This window comes from Chelonia mydas, chromosome 1 (assembly GCF_015237465.2).
Source record: "Chelonia mydas isolate rCheMyd1 chromosome 1, rCheMyd1.pri.v2, whole genome shotgun sequence".
Lineage (NCBI taxonomy): Eukaryota > Metazoa > Chordata > Testudines > Cheloniidae > Chelonia > Chelonia mydas.
The window spans coordinates 323,669,411-323,686,655 of NC_057849.1; the positions used below are offsets into that span (position 1 = coordinate 323,669,411).

The 17,245-nt window shown below is 44.4% G+C and overlaps 1 protein-coding gene across 2 annotated transcripts in view; it reads left to right on the forward strand.

The window, feature by feature from the left end:
* The window catches only part of CCDC146 (coiled-coil domain containing 146), a 128,871-nt gene that overhangs the window by 14,107 nt on the left and 97,519 nt on the right, over window positions 1-17,245 (forward strand). For both annotated transcript variants that reach the window (XM_037889208.2, XM_043552065.1), the window contains one exon: window positions 9,075-9,230. In XM_037889208.2, the coding sequence (XP_037745136.1) occupies window positions 9,075-9,230 (156 nt within the window). The remainder of the gene's footprint in view (window positions 1-9,074; window positions 9,231-17,245) is intronic.

Below are 17,245 nucleotides of genomic sequence, written 5' to 3' on the forward strand. Positions count from 1 at the left end.
CGCAGCCAGACACCAGGGCGGTTAGAAGAGCACAGGAGGGCGCGGTACGCATCAGAGAGGCTTTGAAAACCAGTTTCGTGACTGGCCAGGCTACGGTGTGAAAGTTCTGTTTGTTTCTCCTTGATGAAACCCCCCGCCCCTTGGTTCACTCTACTTCCCTGTAAGCTAACCACCCTCCCCTCCTCCCTTCGATCACCGCTTGCAGAGGCAATAAAGTCATTGTTGCTTCACATTCATGCATTCTTCATTCATTCATCACACAAACAGGGGGATGACTACCAAGGTAGCCCAGGAGGGGTGGTGGAGGAGGGAAGGAAAATGCCACACAGCACTTTAAAAGTTTACAACTTTAAAATTTATTGAATGACAGCCTTCTTTTTTTTGGGCAATCCTCTGTGGTGGAGTGGCTGGTTGGCCGGAGGCCCCCCCACCGCGTTCTTGGGCGTCTGGGTGTGGAGGCTATGGAACTTGGGGAGGAGGGCGGTTGGTTACACAGGGGCTGTAGTGGCAGTCTGTTCTCCAGCTGCCTTTGCTGCAGCTCAACCATACACTGGAGCATACTGGTTTGGTCCTCCAGCAGCCTCAGCATTGAATCCTGCCTCCTCTCATCACGCTGCCGCCACATTCGAGCTTCAGCCCTCTCTTCAGCCCGCCACTTACTCTCTTCAGCCCACCACCTCTCCTCCCGGTCATTTTGTGCTTTCCTGCAGTCTGACATTATTTGCTTCTACGCATTCGTCTGTGCTCTGTCAGTGTGGGAGGACAGCATCAGCTCGGAGAACATTTCATCTCGAGTGCGTTTTTTTTTCTTTCTAATCTTCACTAGCCTCTGGGAAGGAGAAGATCCTGTGATCGTTGAAACACATGCAGCTGGTGGAGAAAAAAAAAGGGACAGCGGTATTTAAAAAGACACATTTTATAAAACACTGGCTACACTCTTTCAGGGTAAACCTTGCTGTTAACATTACATACATAGCACATGTGCTTTCGTTACAAGGTCGCATTTTGCCTCCCCCCACCGCGTGGCTACCCCCTGCACCCTCCCCCCTCCCTGTGGCTAACAGCGGGGAACATTTCTGTTCAGCCGCAGGCAAACAGCCCAGCAGGAATGGGCTCCTCTGAGTGTCCCCTGAAGAAAAGCACCCTATTTCAACCAGGTGACCATGGATTATATCTCACTCTCCTGAGGATAACACAGAGAGATAAAGAACGGATGTTGCTTGAACGCCAGCAAACATACACTGCAATGCTTTGTTGTACAATGATTCCCGAGTACATGTTACTGGCCTGGAGTGGTAAAGTGTCCTACCATGAAGGACGCAATAAGTCTGCCCTCCCCAGAAACCTTTTGCAAAGGCTTTGGGAGTATATCCAGGAGAGCCGCGAATGCCAGGGCAAAGTAATCCTTTCACATGCTTGCTTTTACACTATGTATATTATTTTAAAAGGTACACTCACCGGAGGTCCCTTCTCCGCCTGCTGGGTCCAGGAGGCAGCCTTGGGTGGGTTCGGGGGGTACTGGCTCCAGGTCCAGGGTGAGAAACAGTTCCTGGCTGTCGGGAAAACCGGTTTCTCCGCTTGCTTGCTGTGAGCTATCTACAACCTCCTCCTCCTCATCATCTTCTTCGTCCCCAAAACCTGCTTCCGTATTGCCTCCATCTCCATTGAAGGAGTCAAACAACACGGCTGGGGTAGTGGTGGCTGAACCCCCTAAAATGGCATGCAGCTCATCATAGAAGCGGCATGTTTGGGGCTCTGACCCGGAGCGGCCGTTCGCCTCTCTGGTTTTCTGGTAGGCTTGCCTCAGCTCCTTCAGTTTCACACGGCACTGCTTCGGGTCCCTGTTATGGCCTCTGTCCTTCATGCCCTGGGAGATTTTGACAAAGGTTTTGGCATTTCGAAAACTGGAACGGAGTTCTGATAGCACGGATTCCTCTCCCCATACAGCGATCAGATCCCGTACCTCCCGTTCGGTCCATGCTGGAGCTCTTTTGCGATTCTGAGACTCCATCATGGTCACCTCTGCTGATGAGCTCTGCATGGTCACCTGCAGCTTGCCACGCTGGCCAAACAGGAAATGAGATTCAAAAGTTCGCGGTTCTTTTCCTGTCTACCTGGCCAGTGCATCTGAGTTGAGAGTGCTGTCCAGAGCGGTCAAAATGGAGCACTCTGGGATAGCTCCCGGAGGCCAATACCGTCGAATTGTGTCCACAGTACCCCAAATTCGACCCGGCAAGGCCGATTTAAGCGCTAATCCACTTGTCGGGGTGGAGTAAGGAAATCGATTTTAAGAGCCCTTTAAGTCGAAATAAATGGCTTCATCGTGTGGACAGGTACGGGTTTACATCGATTTAACGCTGCTAAATTCGACCTAAAGTCCTAGTGTAGACCAGGGCATAGTATCTGTTGTACAGAACCAAGCAGGATGGTCTCTACAGTCTTCACTGGGGCCTCTAGTTACCTAGAGCAGTGGTTCTCAAACTAGGGCTGCCGCTTGTTCAGGGAAAGCCCCTGGTGGGCCGGGCTGGTTTTTTTACCTGCCGAGTCTGCAGGTTCGGCCGATCGCGGCTCCCACTGGCCGTGGTTCGCCCCCATTGGCCTGGAGTGGCTCCCACTGGCTGCAGCCCCCATTGGCCTGGAGCAGCGAAACGCGGCCAGTGGGAGCCGCGATTGGCCAAATCTGCGGACTCGGCAGGTAAACAAACCGGCCCGGCCCGCCAGGGGCTTTCCCTGAACAAGCGGCAGCCCCAGTTTGAGAACCACTGACCTAGAGTATTGTAGAGCTGGCTCCCACTAATGCCAGAAACTTGGTGACCTACATTCGTAAAACAGAACATTTATAAAGATGGGATTTTGCCAAACACAAGAGGAGGAATGTAATACAGCCAAATTTTCAGATCTTTATTCACTACTGACTCGGGCTAAATACCTTTTTATTTTATCACTATTTGTAACTGTTATTGAACTCTTCACAGTGTTTTGGGATAGAGTGTGTGTGACCGGCATCCCGGGGGAGCCAACTGAGGTCACTCAATTAGGGTGAATTGCAAAGAATATGGCAGGCAATACCCAAAGCTGGTGGATATTCCAATACTTAGATTTACCAAGCCAGCACAGCACAGCTCCTATTATACCTCACTGGTTACTCAGAAGCCAACAACACAATTCCCTTAAAGTAACTCAGCCTCAGGCCTCCACCTAGACAAATATGATGAGGATTAATGAAAATCTTACTCATCATATAAAAAAGGTTCTACCAATCCCAAAGGATCAAACACATTACCTCCTAGGTTAATGAATATTCCAGATTTTATCCAAATACATGCTTACAGTCAATTCTTATTAACTAAACTAACGTATTAAAAAAGAAAAGAGAGAATATAGGTTAAAAGATAAATATACATACAGACATGAGTTCAATTCTTGAGGTTCCAATTCATAGCAAAAATGGTGAGCTTTGTAGATGCAAAGAGATCTTTCAGAAATAGTTTCTAGGTTATAGTCCAATGTTTGTATTCAGGATGGTCCAGTCAGAACTGGGATATCAGTCCTTATGGTTTAGGCTTCACCTGCATGAAACCTCAAGCAGATCTAAGATAAAAGGGATCAGGACCCAAGGGTCTTTTATGCAGTTTTCTAGCATCCACTTGACCATACAATCCTGGGTAAACAATAGGCTTTTGATGTAACCTTCTGTTTCCTAAACCTCACCAGTAATTAACTACATGGATTAACATAATTTATCCATTAAGCAGTTTATCACAAACTTTAAAGAGATACATAGACTATTACATCATTGCATACAAAATTCATCTAAATGTTAATATTCCCGTTTCATCTCTGAATCAATAGCTATAGTGACAGACAGGAACTGTCTGTTTTCATGGCTAGCATATATAAGTAAACACTCACAATTAATATCACTTCTAACAACATAGGTTTTCATTTCAAAGTTCTAGCCCCTCGAATGGCCCTTATTACCATTTGCATACCTTTCTAACATGACTTTAAAGGTTGGCTCTGGGTTATTTAGCCTGCGCGCAGCTCTTTAACCCTTTCTGGCCATGTGTTACACTTTGTATAAGATTCGTTGCAATTATATAATAGTGGTAACAATAATGATTTGCATGGTTATATTTTAATTAGACAATGTCACAGTGTGTATGAAAGATATAATAACTTTTTGATGTTGTTACTTACAACAACCTCCTTAAAAGCTACTTCTTCGAGAAATCTTTCCTACCCCCTCTTTTCTTCAGTAATTTGCCAACTTTCTCCCTTTTCTCAGAAATTGTGCTGTTTTCTCTTGTGTTTGCATGTTTTGTAATTTGGGGCCTGATCTTGCAAACACTTATGAACATGAATAACTTTCACTCACATGAGTAATACCATTAGACCAGATCATGCCCTCAAGATCCACCTATGTAGGGTCCCCTTTCTATGCAGATGTCTCTTTCGAATGTAAGAGGATTGGGAAGGCCAGGAGTAGAGATGGGCAATTTCATGCTGGATGGGAGGAAAGGGGAACACACATCTTATCCCTTGACTAGCCCTAAGGAAGTTCAGATAAAAGGTATGGTTGGCTGTAGGATCCTATCCATAGTAGAGATTCCTCCCTTTATGGGGTATCCGTAGGTAGCCATAACTAGGGAGAGCCCCTGGTTTAACAATTACTTTGGAGATACACTACCAAGCAGGAGTGGCACCAGAAATAAAGGGACAGTGTAAAGGCACACTGTCTCTGTGGGGCTGGGCAGTATGGTTACTAACTTTCTACTAACAGAAAACCAAACACCCTTGCCCTGCCCCTCCTCTGAGGCCCCACCCATGCCCCCACTCCTTCTCCAAGGCCCCACCCCCGCTCACTCCATCCCACCCCCTTACCCGTCTCTCGCTCTCCCCACCCTCACTCACTCATTTTCACTGGACTGGCTCAGGGGGCTGGGGTGCAGGAGGGGGTGAGGACTCCAGCTGGGATGCAGGCTCTGCGGTGGGGCCAGAAATGAGGGTCTTGGGGTGCAGGCTTTGGGCTGGGGGGTGCAGCCGAGATGTTTAGAGTATGGGAGGAGGCTCCAGGCTGAGGCAGAGGGCTGGGGTGCCGGGGTGGGGGCTCTGATGTGGGGCCAGGGCTGATGGATTTGGAGGGCAGGAGGGTGCTCCAGGCTGGAACCAAGGGGTTCAGAGTGCAGGAGGAGGCTCTGGGCTGGGGATTGTGCGGGAGGTGTGAGGGCTCTGGATGGGGGTGTAGACTCTGGGGTAGGGCTGGGGATGAGGGGTTTGAGGTGCAAAAGGGTGCTCCGGGCTGGGACTGAGGGGTTCAGAGGGCGGGAGGGGGATCAGGGCTGGGACAGAGGGTTGGGTCACAGCGGGGAGGGGGGAGTGAGGGCTCAGGCTGGGGGTGTGGGCTCTGGGGTGGGGAACCTTTTTTCTGTCACAGGCCATTGACCCCCAGAAACCCACCCACGGGGGCGCGAAGGCTCGGGGCTTCCTCCCACAGCGGGACCAGGTGGCACAGCCCCGCGGGGGCTGGGGGGGGGGGGGAGCATAGAGGCTTGGGGCTTCCCCCTGCAGCAGGATGAGCCAGAGCAGTGGCTACAACCCCACGGGGGGCAGGCATGGAGTCTCGGGGCTTCCTCCCACAGTGAGATGAGTAGGCCCAGTGGCTCCAGCCCTGCGAGGAGGCGCCGAGACTCAGGCGAGCCGGTGCTCATGGCTCCTGACCCACGGAGGGGTGGGGGGCCTGCTGGCCAGATGAAATTAACCAGGGGGCACCACTGGGTCTGGCCCACATGCCCTAGGTTCCCCACCCCTGCTTACGTGTAAGAGCCAGGGGAGGGACATACCATCTGCTTCCCAGGAGCCTGCAGAGCTGAGGCTAGCAAGGAGCCTGTCAGCTCTGCTGCGCGGCGCCACCAACTGGACGGTCAATGGCCCGGTCAGCAGTGCTGACCGAAGATGCTAGGATCCCTTTTCGATGGGTGTTCTGGTTGAAAATCGGACACCTGGTCACCCTAGGGCGGCCCTGGACTTTTGTGGATTCTGTAGGATTTGTTTGGTTTAGGGATGATCCTGTACCTCTCCAGCAGAAAAATGTGAGGGGAAACTTCAAGAAATCTTCAAATTTTTCCTCTTTCTTAATATTCTACTAGAAGTTTTACTGAGGGAGAGGCCAGCCAAGCCCACTGAATTCAGTGGAACTGCTTGCACAAATAAGTGGTTTTGAAACAAGTCCCTTAGGATGTAAACTATTCAGACAGGGAACATATTTAACTGTGATAATATGATTACTGTAATTCGGTTTATGTATTCTGTATTATTGTTTTTGCTGGTCCTTTAATTATCATGATTAATTGTTGCTATTTGAGGTGTTACTCACTACATAAGAATTCCTCTGTGGACAAGCTCATAGTATCATAAAATATTAGGATTGGAAGAGACCCTCAGGAGGTCATCTAGTCCAATCCCCTGCTCAAAGCAGGACCAATAAAAACTAAAGCATGGGCTGGGGCTGAGATAATGTAATGTTTTTAATATTTGTGTCCTGTTTGTAAATTTCATGATCCTGTGAGGGAAGATCTGTTTACACTGACTTGAGGGTGATACTAAATCTCTATAGATGTATGTAATATTTTGAGCCCTAAACTCTCTGGGGCAAGATTGCCTTCTTATGTAACCCTTCTGCCAGGCCGAGTTGTTAGCAGCAAGGGCCGCGTTCAGTACACAGGGGTTCCCTCTCATCAAAGCAAATGCAAAACTGGCTCGAGCCCCCACCCAGTGACCTGGGAAAATCTTACACACACCCCTGGGCACCTCAAAGAGGCAATACTTCCCCTCTCGCAAGCACAGAGTCTCGGTGTAGTAGAGAATCTTTAATAACATGAGGTAAACGACATCAGCATTAAATTGGGAAAACACCACAACTAGTGTTCATTAACCAAACCATGAGCAAAGACCCACCCCAGCAAACTGGGCCACGTCCGTTCCCTCGGGTTCTTGAGTCCCACAGCCCAAACGTCTCTTGAGTCCAGCAATCCAAAAATCACCCAAATTCCAAAAAGTCCAGCCCCAGAGTTCAAAAGTTCATCTGCAGAGTGTTACTCCCCAGTCTGGGTAAAAATGTGCATGTGTGTGTGTGGGGGAAGAGGTAAGGGGCACCTTACATGACCTGCAGCTGACTGACTGCCCCACAGGGCTCCGCTCCGCATCTCACAAACGGCTCCGCTCGCCGTCTCACGATCGCTCCGCCAGCCCATCCACGAACAGCACCACTGTGCTCTAGAGCTTCAGGCTCCCCACTACTTGGCACAGTGCTCAGTGAGTTCAGCTCTCAGTAATTTTAGCTCTTTAGTGATTTCAGCTTGTAGTAGTGGGAGCCTTAGTGCTGCTGCACCATAAGGCCAAAGTGAATTCAGCACAGTACCTGTAGCTAGACTCTTAATACCCCAAAATTAGCTCTGACATTCCACAGTGGAGAGAGACAGAGGTGTAATTGATGTTTCAGGCCCTCACAAAGGGGGCCTACACCACCAGGTACTAATACCCCTCTCAAATCACAGAGTTTTGGAACCCATGTCCCTTGCCTAGCGAGTGCTACTTAGTTGATGGTGAGTCCCTCCATCATACAAAAGGCCAAGTACAGTTCCACTGTCCTGGATTCCCATAATCAGGGTAATAACAATTTGTTCTTCCTGCCCCAATAACAGAGACACTGGGGATCCCACAGCAGCCAAAGTGACCATTTGGGCAGCTATGGCCTCATTCTAGGCGGGATGGGTATGCCTATACAAATCAGATCAGCCCCTGAAGTTCTTTTCCACAACTTGCCACACCTCACCACCAGATGTCAGGGTGGAGCTCATCCTGACTCTGCTTACAGTTATATTGTGTTTTTATGATACCTATATTGGGCCACCACAGGAGCTACTTTAGTACAAAAAATAATCTGACTTTATTCTGCTGAATATATGTACATTACAGAAAAAACAATTAAAATCTAACATGGAAAAAATATGAACAGGTCACAAAATAGAAAGATATGATAATAAAATGTATTTAGTGAGAGACTCCTCTTTAACACATGGTAATTCCTTAACTACAGAAAAATAAATATAATTAGTTGAGTCTTGACAACAATCTCAATGGCAATTTTTTTTCTCAGTCATCTAACTCACTCTGATGTGTTTTGACATACTAACAGTGGAGTCAAACTCCTCCCAGTATTCACCATCAGCCAGATAGAGCCTACTTTTTGTGACTCCAACCAATCAAATCTCTTCCTACAGCTCAAGAGGAAACAAATGTCTGAAAAGCTTCTTGAATTATAGCAATTTGAATCAAAGCACTAGTCTATACTATAAAGACTTTGCTGGTATAACTACACAGCATATACTAGTAAAAGGACCTAAACCATCTCCTTAGACAACAATCTATACCATTAAAAGGACTCTTTGCCACTATACATTTTATTTACGCAGGTGATTTTGCTTGCATAGCTATATTGATTGGGATGTGATTTTTGTCCCCCTCTCTACTCCTAGCCAACATAGCTATGCTGGCAAAAATTTGTAAATCTGGCCTACAAATGCCTCTCCACTGCCTCAAGTCACTTGGAGGTGAGGACTCTCTGCACTTTATAGGATAATGCCAATAAAGAGGTGAAGGCATAGCACTCAAAACGTTTGACTCAGACAATCCTCCTTAAAGCACAGTCAATCTACAGAATTATGGCGTAACTAAACCATTAGAAGGGTTTTATAGCATTTATACCATAGAGTGGGACACAGTCTCTTTACAGCTTTCATTAAGGAAAACCTCTGAAAATGATCATTGTGTAGTTTTCTTTATTTGAACACAGTTCTCATTCCAACTCACATTATATCTTTGTTTTCTTCATCTCCTGCATATATGGTTGCCAACCCTCCAGGATTGTCCTGGAGTCTCCAGGAATTAAAGATTTGTAATGAAAGATTATGTCATATGATGAAACCTCCAGGAATAAACCTAACCCTACTTGCATAGTGTGTGTTTCTAAAGATCTGTAAATGCTGAATATTGGTATTTTTATTACTTCACAGAACTTTGAAAAAATGAGTGATGCTTGTGAAGAAAGTTCCAGTGACTCAGAAACAGAGAAAAAGGAGCCTATTTATGCCATACCTCCATCAATTAATATCCAAGATGAGGGATCCATTGATGTAGCTGCAAGTCCTGCATTTCAGTATCTAGATGAGGTACTGTATGCCTAGCTTTCTAGAATACAAGTGTTAATAGTTAGTCTGAAATCCAACAACTGTTGGTAGCAACTGAAAGTTGTTACCATTTTTTGCTGTTTGGCCTATGTGAAACGAGTTGGTGGTCTTCTCAGTTTCCTATTGGATAGGGACCCACATCACAAAAACAACCACAACAAGAAGATCTGGTGTTGGCAGTTTTGGTGGAGATGTCAAGGATTAATGGGAGATGGAGACAGATTTGCCCTCCATAATAAAGGTGGTGTCTCACGGTCAGAGTTGTTTGGGCTGGAAAAAGCTTGCACTGCGGTTGCCCATGCTGAACTCTTCTGTGAGTTAAAAGAGGACTTCATTCTCCAGTGCTGCAAATCTAGTACTTTACAAGAATTATTTTCACTTTAGGGAAGAAATTATTAAACTTGGAATATTCTTCAATAAGGTGAAATAACCATACAATAAATCATAAAGCATTAATTTTACTTTTACAGATGATGCAGCTGACAGCCCCATCGGTAGTCTGCCTTCTTTCTTCCCTAGACATTGAAGGACAGGGACCACAGAGCTGTCTGGCTATCTTACAAGATTAGAGCATGCATGGGGGCATATATCTTGCAGGATGGAATGCACACACAATAGTTTTTCTCTGTAGGTAGGGAGACCATGGACATGGTCTTGAGGAGGCTGTGAATGGTGCTGTTTTATTTTTATGGTATCTAATTATTTTTTGCAGCTAAAATGATAATTTTCACAAAGGCTGCATGGGGGAGAGGAAAGCTACATTTAAAAAGCATCACAGACTCTGTGAGCAGCTAGTGGTAGCAGAAGCCATTTGGAGCAAAGCAGCTTTGCAGGGCTGCCTTCATTAAAGGAACTGTTAGAGACTAATTAAAATGTTTAGAGTATAACTTGAAAGTGCTTTCTGTTAATTTGGTAATAATCATATCCTGGATTAATAAACCCTTTGGTCTTCAACCTCAGCATTTATTTACTATAAATATAAATACAACATCTTCTGAGTTTAAGGAGCCCAAGATAAAGTAGTTACTTTATAAACAGGAAGCATGCTCAAAGCTATCATAATAAACTCAAGGTAGCACAGTACATGACAATCTCTTAGATACTCAGTTCAATTCAAAGGGATCCCTTAATCCCCAGTATTTCTGAAGACAGCCTGAAGTAACAGCTCCAGAATGAGCTTCACAAGCTTCTCAGTGCTATGAACCTGCCTAAAGCTCAATCATATAGATCCATATTGATGAAAATGAAACTAAAACTGTAACATAGCTACATTTTGGGAGATGAGGTACAGAGCTGCTGGGAGAGGTAAATGCACTTGCAAATTAGAAATAGGACAGGTTTCAGAGTGGTAGCTATGTTAGTCTGTATCTGCAAAAACAACGAGGAGTCTTTGTGGCACCTTAGAGACTAACACATTTATTTGAGCATTAGCTTTCGTGGGCTAGAACCCACTTCATCAGATGCACGGAGTGGAAGATACAGGAGCAGTTATAAATACATGAAAAGATGTGAATTGTCTTACCAAGCGTGAGGTTAGTCTAATGAGACAATTCAATTGACTGCAGGATACCAAGGGAGGAAAAATAGCTTCTGAAGTGGTAATGAGAGTGGCCCATTTCAGACAGCTGACAAGAAGGTGTGAGTAATAGTAGGGGGAAATTAGTATTGGGGAAATTAGGTTTAGGTTTTATAATGACCTAACTACTCCCAGTCTTTATTCAGGCCTAATCTGATAGTGTCCAGTTTACAAATTAATTCCAGTTCTGCAGTTTCACATTGGAGTCTGAAAAACTTCAAAAACAGGCTCCAATATGAAACTGCAGAACTGGAATTAATTTGCAAACTGGACACTATCAGATATTGGCCTGAATAAAGACTGGGAGAAAGTTATTTCTCCTCCCTTGGTATCCTGCTATCAATTGAATTGTCTCATTAGACTAACCTCACACTTGGTAAGACAATTCACATCTTTTCTTGTATTTATACCTGCTCCTGTATTTTCCACTCCATGCATCTGATAAAGTGGGTTCTAGCCCACGAAAGCTTATCCTCAGAAATAGGACAGTAATTCCAAAAATTCTCAGTTATTTCAACTTGTGCTCAGATTTACATGGAGAATACAACTCATGATGAAAGGTAAAAAATTATGGATATACCTATAACTGGTCCCAAATGATTCTGCTTCTTTGAATGAAATGGTCAGAAAAAGCTTGTCAGGAAACAAAATTAGGAAATGAATCTCTTGATTTAGAATTTACTAACGACTCAGTCCAGCCCCTTCTCTGTGGTAAAGGCCTGTAGAATTAAATATTAACGTATATCCACAGTATAGTCTTTTATGTGATGGTAAAATTATACAAAAGATTTTAGGGAAATTTCTGCATATTAGAATTGCTAGAAGTACAGAGAAGGGCAACAAAAATGATTAGGGTATGGAACAGCTTCCATAACAGGAGAGATTTAAAAGATTTGAACTGTTCAGGTTAGAAAAGAGTCAACGGGGGGAGGGGGAATATGATAGAGGTCTATAAAATCATGAATGTTCTGAACAAAGGGAATAGGGAAGCGTTATTTACCCCTTCATATAACACAAGGGGTCACCCAATGAAATTAATAGGCAGCAGGTTTAAAAACAAACAAAAGTAAGTACTTTTTCACACAATGCACAGTCAACCCAGGGAACTCGTGCCAGGGAAATGCTGTGAAGGCCAGAACTATAACTAGGTTAAAAAAAAAGTTACATAAGTTCATGGAGGATAGGTCCATCAGTGGTTATTAGCCAAGGTGGCCAAGGATGCAATCCCAAGCTCTGGGTGTCCTTAAGCCTCTGACTGCCAAAAGTGGGGACTGGACAATATTGTTAACCACTTATGCTAAACAATCTGTTCCACCTTGTATTTAGTTGTGATACACAGAGTATGTTTCCCAGACCTGAAGAAGAGCTCTGTGTAACCTGGAAAGCTTGTTTTTCTCACCAACAGAAGTTGGTCCAGTAAAAGATATTACTTCACCCACCTTGTCTCACTAATATCCTGGGACCAACACAGCTACAACAACACTGCATATGAAGTTTGGCAAAGTTATAAGCAAGTTAAAACAGGGTCTTCTGGGAAGTGTTGGAGAACTTTAGTAGGTGGTGCACTTATAATATTAAATTGTATACAAAAAATGAGCATATAAAGTGCATAAGGCATTTGTGAACAGAGCTTTTGATGTGATTTTTTAAAAGGAGCTAATAGACTACTTTATTCTCAGTATAATTTTCAACAATTACTACTTATACTTTGTTTCGGTCAGGCTTTTCATTTCTTAGTCACATTTCTTTTCTTCCAATAACATGCGTTTGGTTTTGTTCAATGAACTTATGGAGTACTCAGAGATAAAATGTATGACTTCAGTCACAAAGAGGTCTGTGCATTGATGCGGAATTCAATTTCTATGAGTAGCTTTCAAAGTTTTCCACTTGAACGGAAGCAGATTGTCTCTGGTTTACTGGTTAGCCATTTATGCCTATTTAGTAGCAAATACTGTACCAACAGAGACACCTTTCAGTATTTTAACATTTATTTTAGAATAGATAGTCCTTTTGGCAGTGAACCTCCTGTTCAACTCAGTCTTGCTTTTCACATGTAAATAGCAGATTGCACGTTTGACTCTTGCTGCACAAAGTATCTCTTATTATTTTGTAACACATTTTGACATTATTTAGCCTGCTTGCAATGGGTAAAAACTTTTTAAAATGGTTAAAGGGATGAATAAAAGCCACTTAGTCCATCAAGATGTGCTCCTTTTCAGCAAGTTATTTACTATCAAGATGACATCAAGATGACTAAATAGTTCCACTGCTTTTTCCATTAGCAGAGTTGTGGGGAGGTGGGGAGGAGGCTGTTTCATGCATTTGAATCTGATGAATGCACGGAAATGAACATCCAAGTGGTGTTCTATTTTAATTTTTTACTGGTGTGGAGTTAAAATGACTATTGCTTTATCTTTCCACCATTTATTATTGAAATGCTTTTGTAGTTAATCTTCATATCCTGTGAACATTTCCTGAAATCCCATTTTTCTCCAGTGTAAGCCAAAAGAAATAAATCCCTGGAATCTACTCTGTATGGCAGGGATTGGCAACTTTGGCCCATGGCCCGTCAGGGAAATCCGCTGGCAGGCCAGGATGGTTTGTTTACCTGCAGCGTCCACAGGTTTGGCTGATCACAGCTCCCACTGGCTGCGGTTCGCCATTCCAGGCCAATGGGAGCTGTGGGAAGCAGCGGCCAGCACATCCCTCAGCCCACACCACTTCCCACAGCCCCCATTGGCCTGGAACAGCAAACTGCAACCAGTGGGACCTGCAATCGGCCGAACGTGCGGACGGTAAACAAACCGTCCTGGCCCGCCAGTGGATTTCCCAGATGGGCCGCGTGCCAAAGGTTGCCAATCCCTGCTCTATGGATTACTTTAATTGGAATCTATTTTGTATATCATAGCTTATCATTTTAAGTTTTAATAGATATATTTATAGGGCAAATATGTACCCCATGAAATAAACTCCTCTAATGTCATCTTGAATTTGCTTCATTCTAGACCACATTTGTAGAATTTGGCCCTAAAAATAAATAAAATTTACCATGATTTGATTTAAAGTTACTTGTCCATTACCTAAGTTTAGATGCATTAACAATTAAGCAAAATTAACATAATTCTTCCAACAATTGACTGCAACAAAAAGTTCACTCCAAGTTTACAGTTACCCTCTGCTGTAATAAAAACTTACATACAAAGATACTAGCCTTAATCCATTACCTGACCTATCTTAAAAACAAAATGTTCCTCATAGCTAACCTCCCTCAGACAAAGGCTTGAACGAACAGATGGGTTTTGCAGTGTGCCCTGAGGTATATCTATATTCTTCATTCATTGCAGCCTTTTCTCATGTCTTATACTTTATATTTATATTTTTTGTTTTTTAAAAAGCATCTCAGAATTTATGCTTAAAGCCTTTGTTTACTCTGTGGCAGCAATCCCCAAATTCCACAACAAAGTTAATTTAGTCTGCTGTAAAATACCCTTCATTCCCACCCTGTCTCCCTGTACACTCACATGCACACATACAATGGTTCTGAATTGAATTTGTCACTGGTTGTTTTCAAGGATTCCCTGCTCCTCACCTCATCCCTACCACAATGCCTAATTGTTTTGGGGTTGGCGTCAAATTAAAATCTGTTTGTTGATTTTATTTATTCCTTTTTTATTTATAGACCATAAAAAGCACCATACGCAGGATCTGATTTCTCTGCAAGTTATTCAAAATTACAAACCAAGTACAATTCAATCAGTTTACCCCATCTATCAAATGACAGCTGATAATGACAGGTTTCAGAGTAACAGCCGTGTTAGTCTGTATTCGCAAAAAGAAAAAGGAGTATTTGTGGCACCTTAGAGACTAACCAATTTATTTGAGCATAAGCTTTCGTGAGCTACAGCTCACTTCATCGGATGCATACTGTGGAAAGTACAGAAGATTTTTATACACACAAACCATGAAAAAATGAGTGTTTACCACTAAAAAAGGTTTTCTTTCCCCCCACACCCCACTCTTCTGCTGGTAATAGCTTATCTAAAGTGATCACTCTCCTTACAATGTGTATGATAATCAAGGTGGGCCATTTCCAGCACAAATCCAGGGTTTAACAAGAACGTCTGGGGGGCAGGGGGGGTAGGAAAAAACAAGGGGAAATAGGTTACCTTGCATAATGACTTAGCCACTCCCAGTCTCTATTCAAGCCTAAGTTAATTGTATCCAATTTGCAAATGAATTCCAATTCAACAGTCTCTCGCTGGAGTCAGGTTTTGAAGTTTTTCTGTTGTAATATCGCAACTTTCATGTCTGTAATCGTGTGACCAGAGAGATTGAAGTGTTCTCCAACTGGTTTATGAATGTTATAATTCTTGACATCTGATTTGTGTCCATTTATTCTTTTACGTAGAGACTGTCCAGTTTGACCAATGTACATGGCAGAGGGGCATTGCTGGCACATGATGGCATATATCACATTGGTGGATGTGCAGGTGAACGAGCCTCTGATGGTGTGGCTGATGTTATTAGGCCCTGTGATGGTGTCTCCTGAATAGATATGTGGGCACAGTTGGCAACGGGCTTTGTTGCAAGGATAGGTTCCTGGGTTAGTGGCTCTGTTGTGTGGTATGTGGTTGCTGGTGAGTATTTGCTTCAGGTTGGGGGGCTGTCTGTAGGCAAGGACTGGCCTGTCTCCCAAGATTTGTGAGAGTGTTGGGTCATCCTTCAGGATAGGTTGTAGATCCTTAATAATGCGTTGGAGGGGTTTTAGTTGGGGGCTCAAGGTGACGGCTAGTGGCGTTCTGTTATTTTCTTTGTTAGGCCTGTCCTGTAGTAGGTGGTTTCTGGGAACTCTTCTGGCTCAATCAATCTGTTTCTTCACTTCCGCAGGTGGGTATTGTAGTTGTAAGAATGCTTGATAGAGATCTTGTAGGTGTTAGTCTCTGTCTGAGGGGTTGGAGCAAATGCGGTTGTATTGCAGAGCTTGGCTGTAGACCATGGATCGTGTGGTGTGGTCAGGGTGAAAGCTGGAGGCATGTAGATAGGAATAGCGGTCAGCAGGTTTCCGGTATAGGGTGGTGTTTATGTGACCATCGTTTATTAGCACCGTAGTGTCCAGGAAGTGGATCTCTTGTGTGGACTGGACCAGGCTGAGGTTGATGGTGGGATGGAAATTGTTGAAATCATGGTGGAATTCCTCAAGGGCTTCTTTTCCATGGGTCCAGATGATGAAGATGTCATCAATATAGCGCAAGTAGAGTAGGGGCGTTAGGGGACGAGAGCTGAGGAAGCGTTGTCCTAAGTCAGCCATAAAAATGTTGGCATACTGTGGGGCCATGCAGGTACCCATAGCAGTGCTGGTGATTTGAAGGTATACATTGTCCCCAAATGTAAAATAGTTATGGGTAAGGACAAAGTCACAAAGTTCAGCCACCAGGTTAGCCGTGACATTATCGGGGATAGTGTTCTTGATGGCTTGTAGTCCATCTTTGTGTGGAATGTTGGTGTAGAGGGCTTCTATATCCATAGTGGCCAGGATGGTGTTATCAGGAAGATCACCGATGGATTGTAGTTTCCTCAGGAAGTCAGTGGTGTCTAGAAGGTAGCTGGGAGTGCTGGTAGCGTAGGGCCTGAGGAGGGAGTCTACATAGCCAGACAGTCCTGCTATCAGGGTGCCAAGGCCTGAGATGATGGGGCGCCCAGGATTTCCCGGTTTATGGATCTTGGGTAGTAGATAGAATATCCCAGGTCGGGGTTCCAGGGGTGTGTCTGTGCGGATTTGATCTTGTGCTTTTTCAGGGAGTTTCTTGAGCAAATGCTGTAGTTTCTTTTGGTAACTCTCAGTGGGATCAGAGGGTAATGGCTTGTAAAAAGTGGTGTTGGAGAGCTGCCGAGCAGCCTCTTGTTCATATTCCGACCTATTCATGACGACAACAGCACCTCCTTTATCAGCCTTTTTGATTATGATGTCAGAGTTGTTTCTGAGGCCGTGGATGGCATTGTGTTCTGCACGGCTGAGGTTGTGGGGCAAGTGATGCTGCTTTTCCACAATTTCAGCCCGTGCACGTCGGTGGAAGCACTCTATGTAGAAGTCCAGTCTGCTGTCTCGACCTTCAGGAGGAGTCCACCTAGAATCCTTCTTTTTGTAGTGTTGGTAGGGAGGTCTCTGTGGATTAGTATGTTGTTCAGAGGTGTTGGAAATATTCCTTGAGTCAGAGACGTCGAAAATAGGATTCTAGGTCATCACAGAACTGTCTCCATTCATTTGCAAATCCTCCTATCTTTCTCCAAATTCCAGGTGAAATAAATGGGCTCTGCAACATGCCCTGAAAGTCAGTAAATATTTTGGATCAGGTATGGGAGGGCATTCCAGTGCTTGGTCCCTGCCAGCCTCCTCTCTTATATCAAAGGGGACCTAGAATCA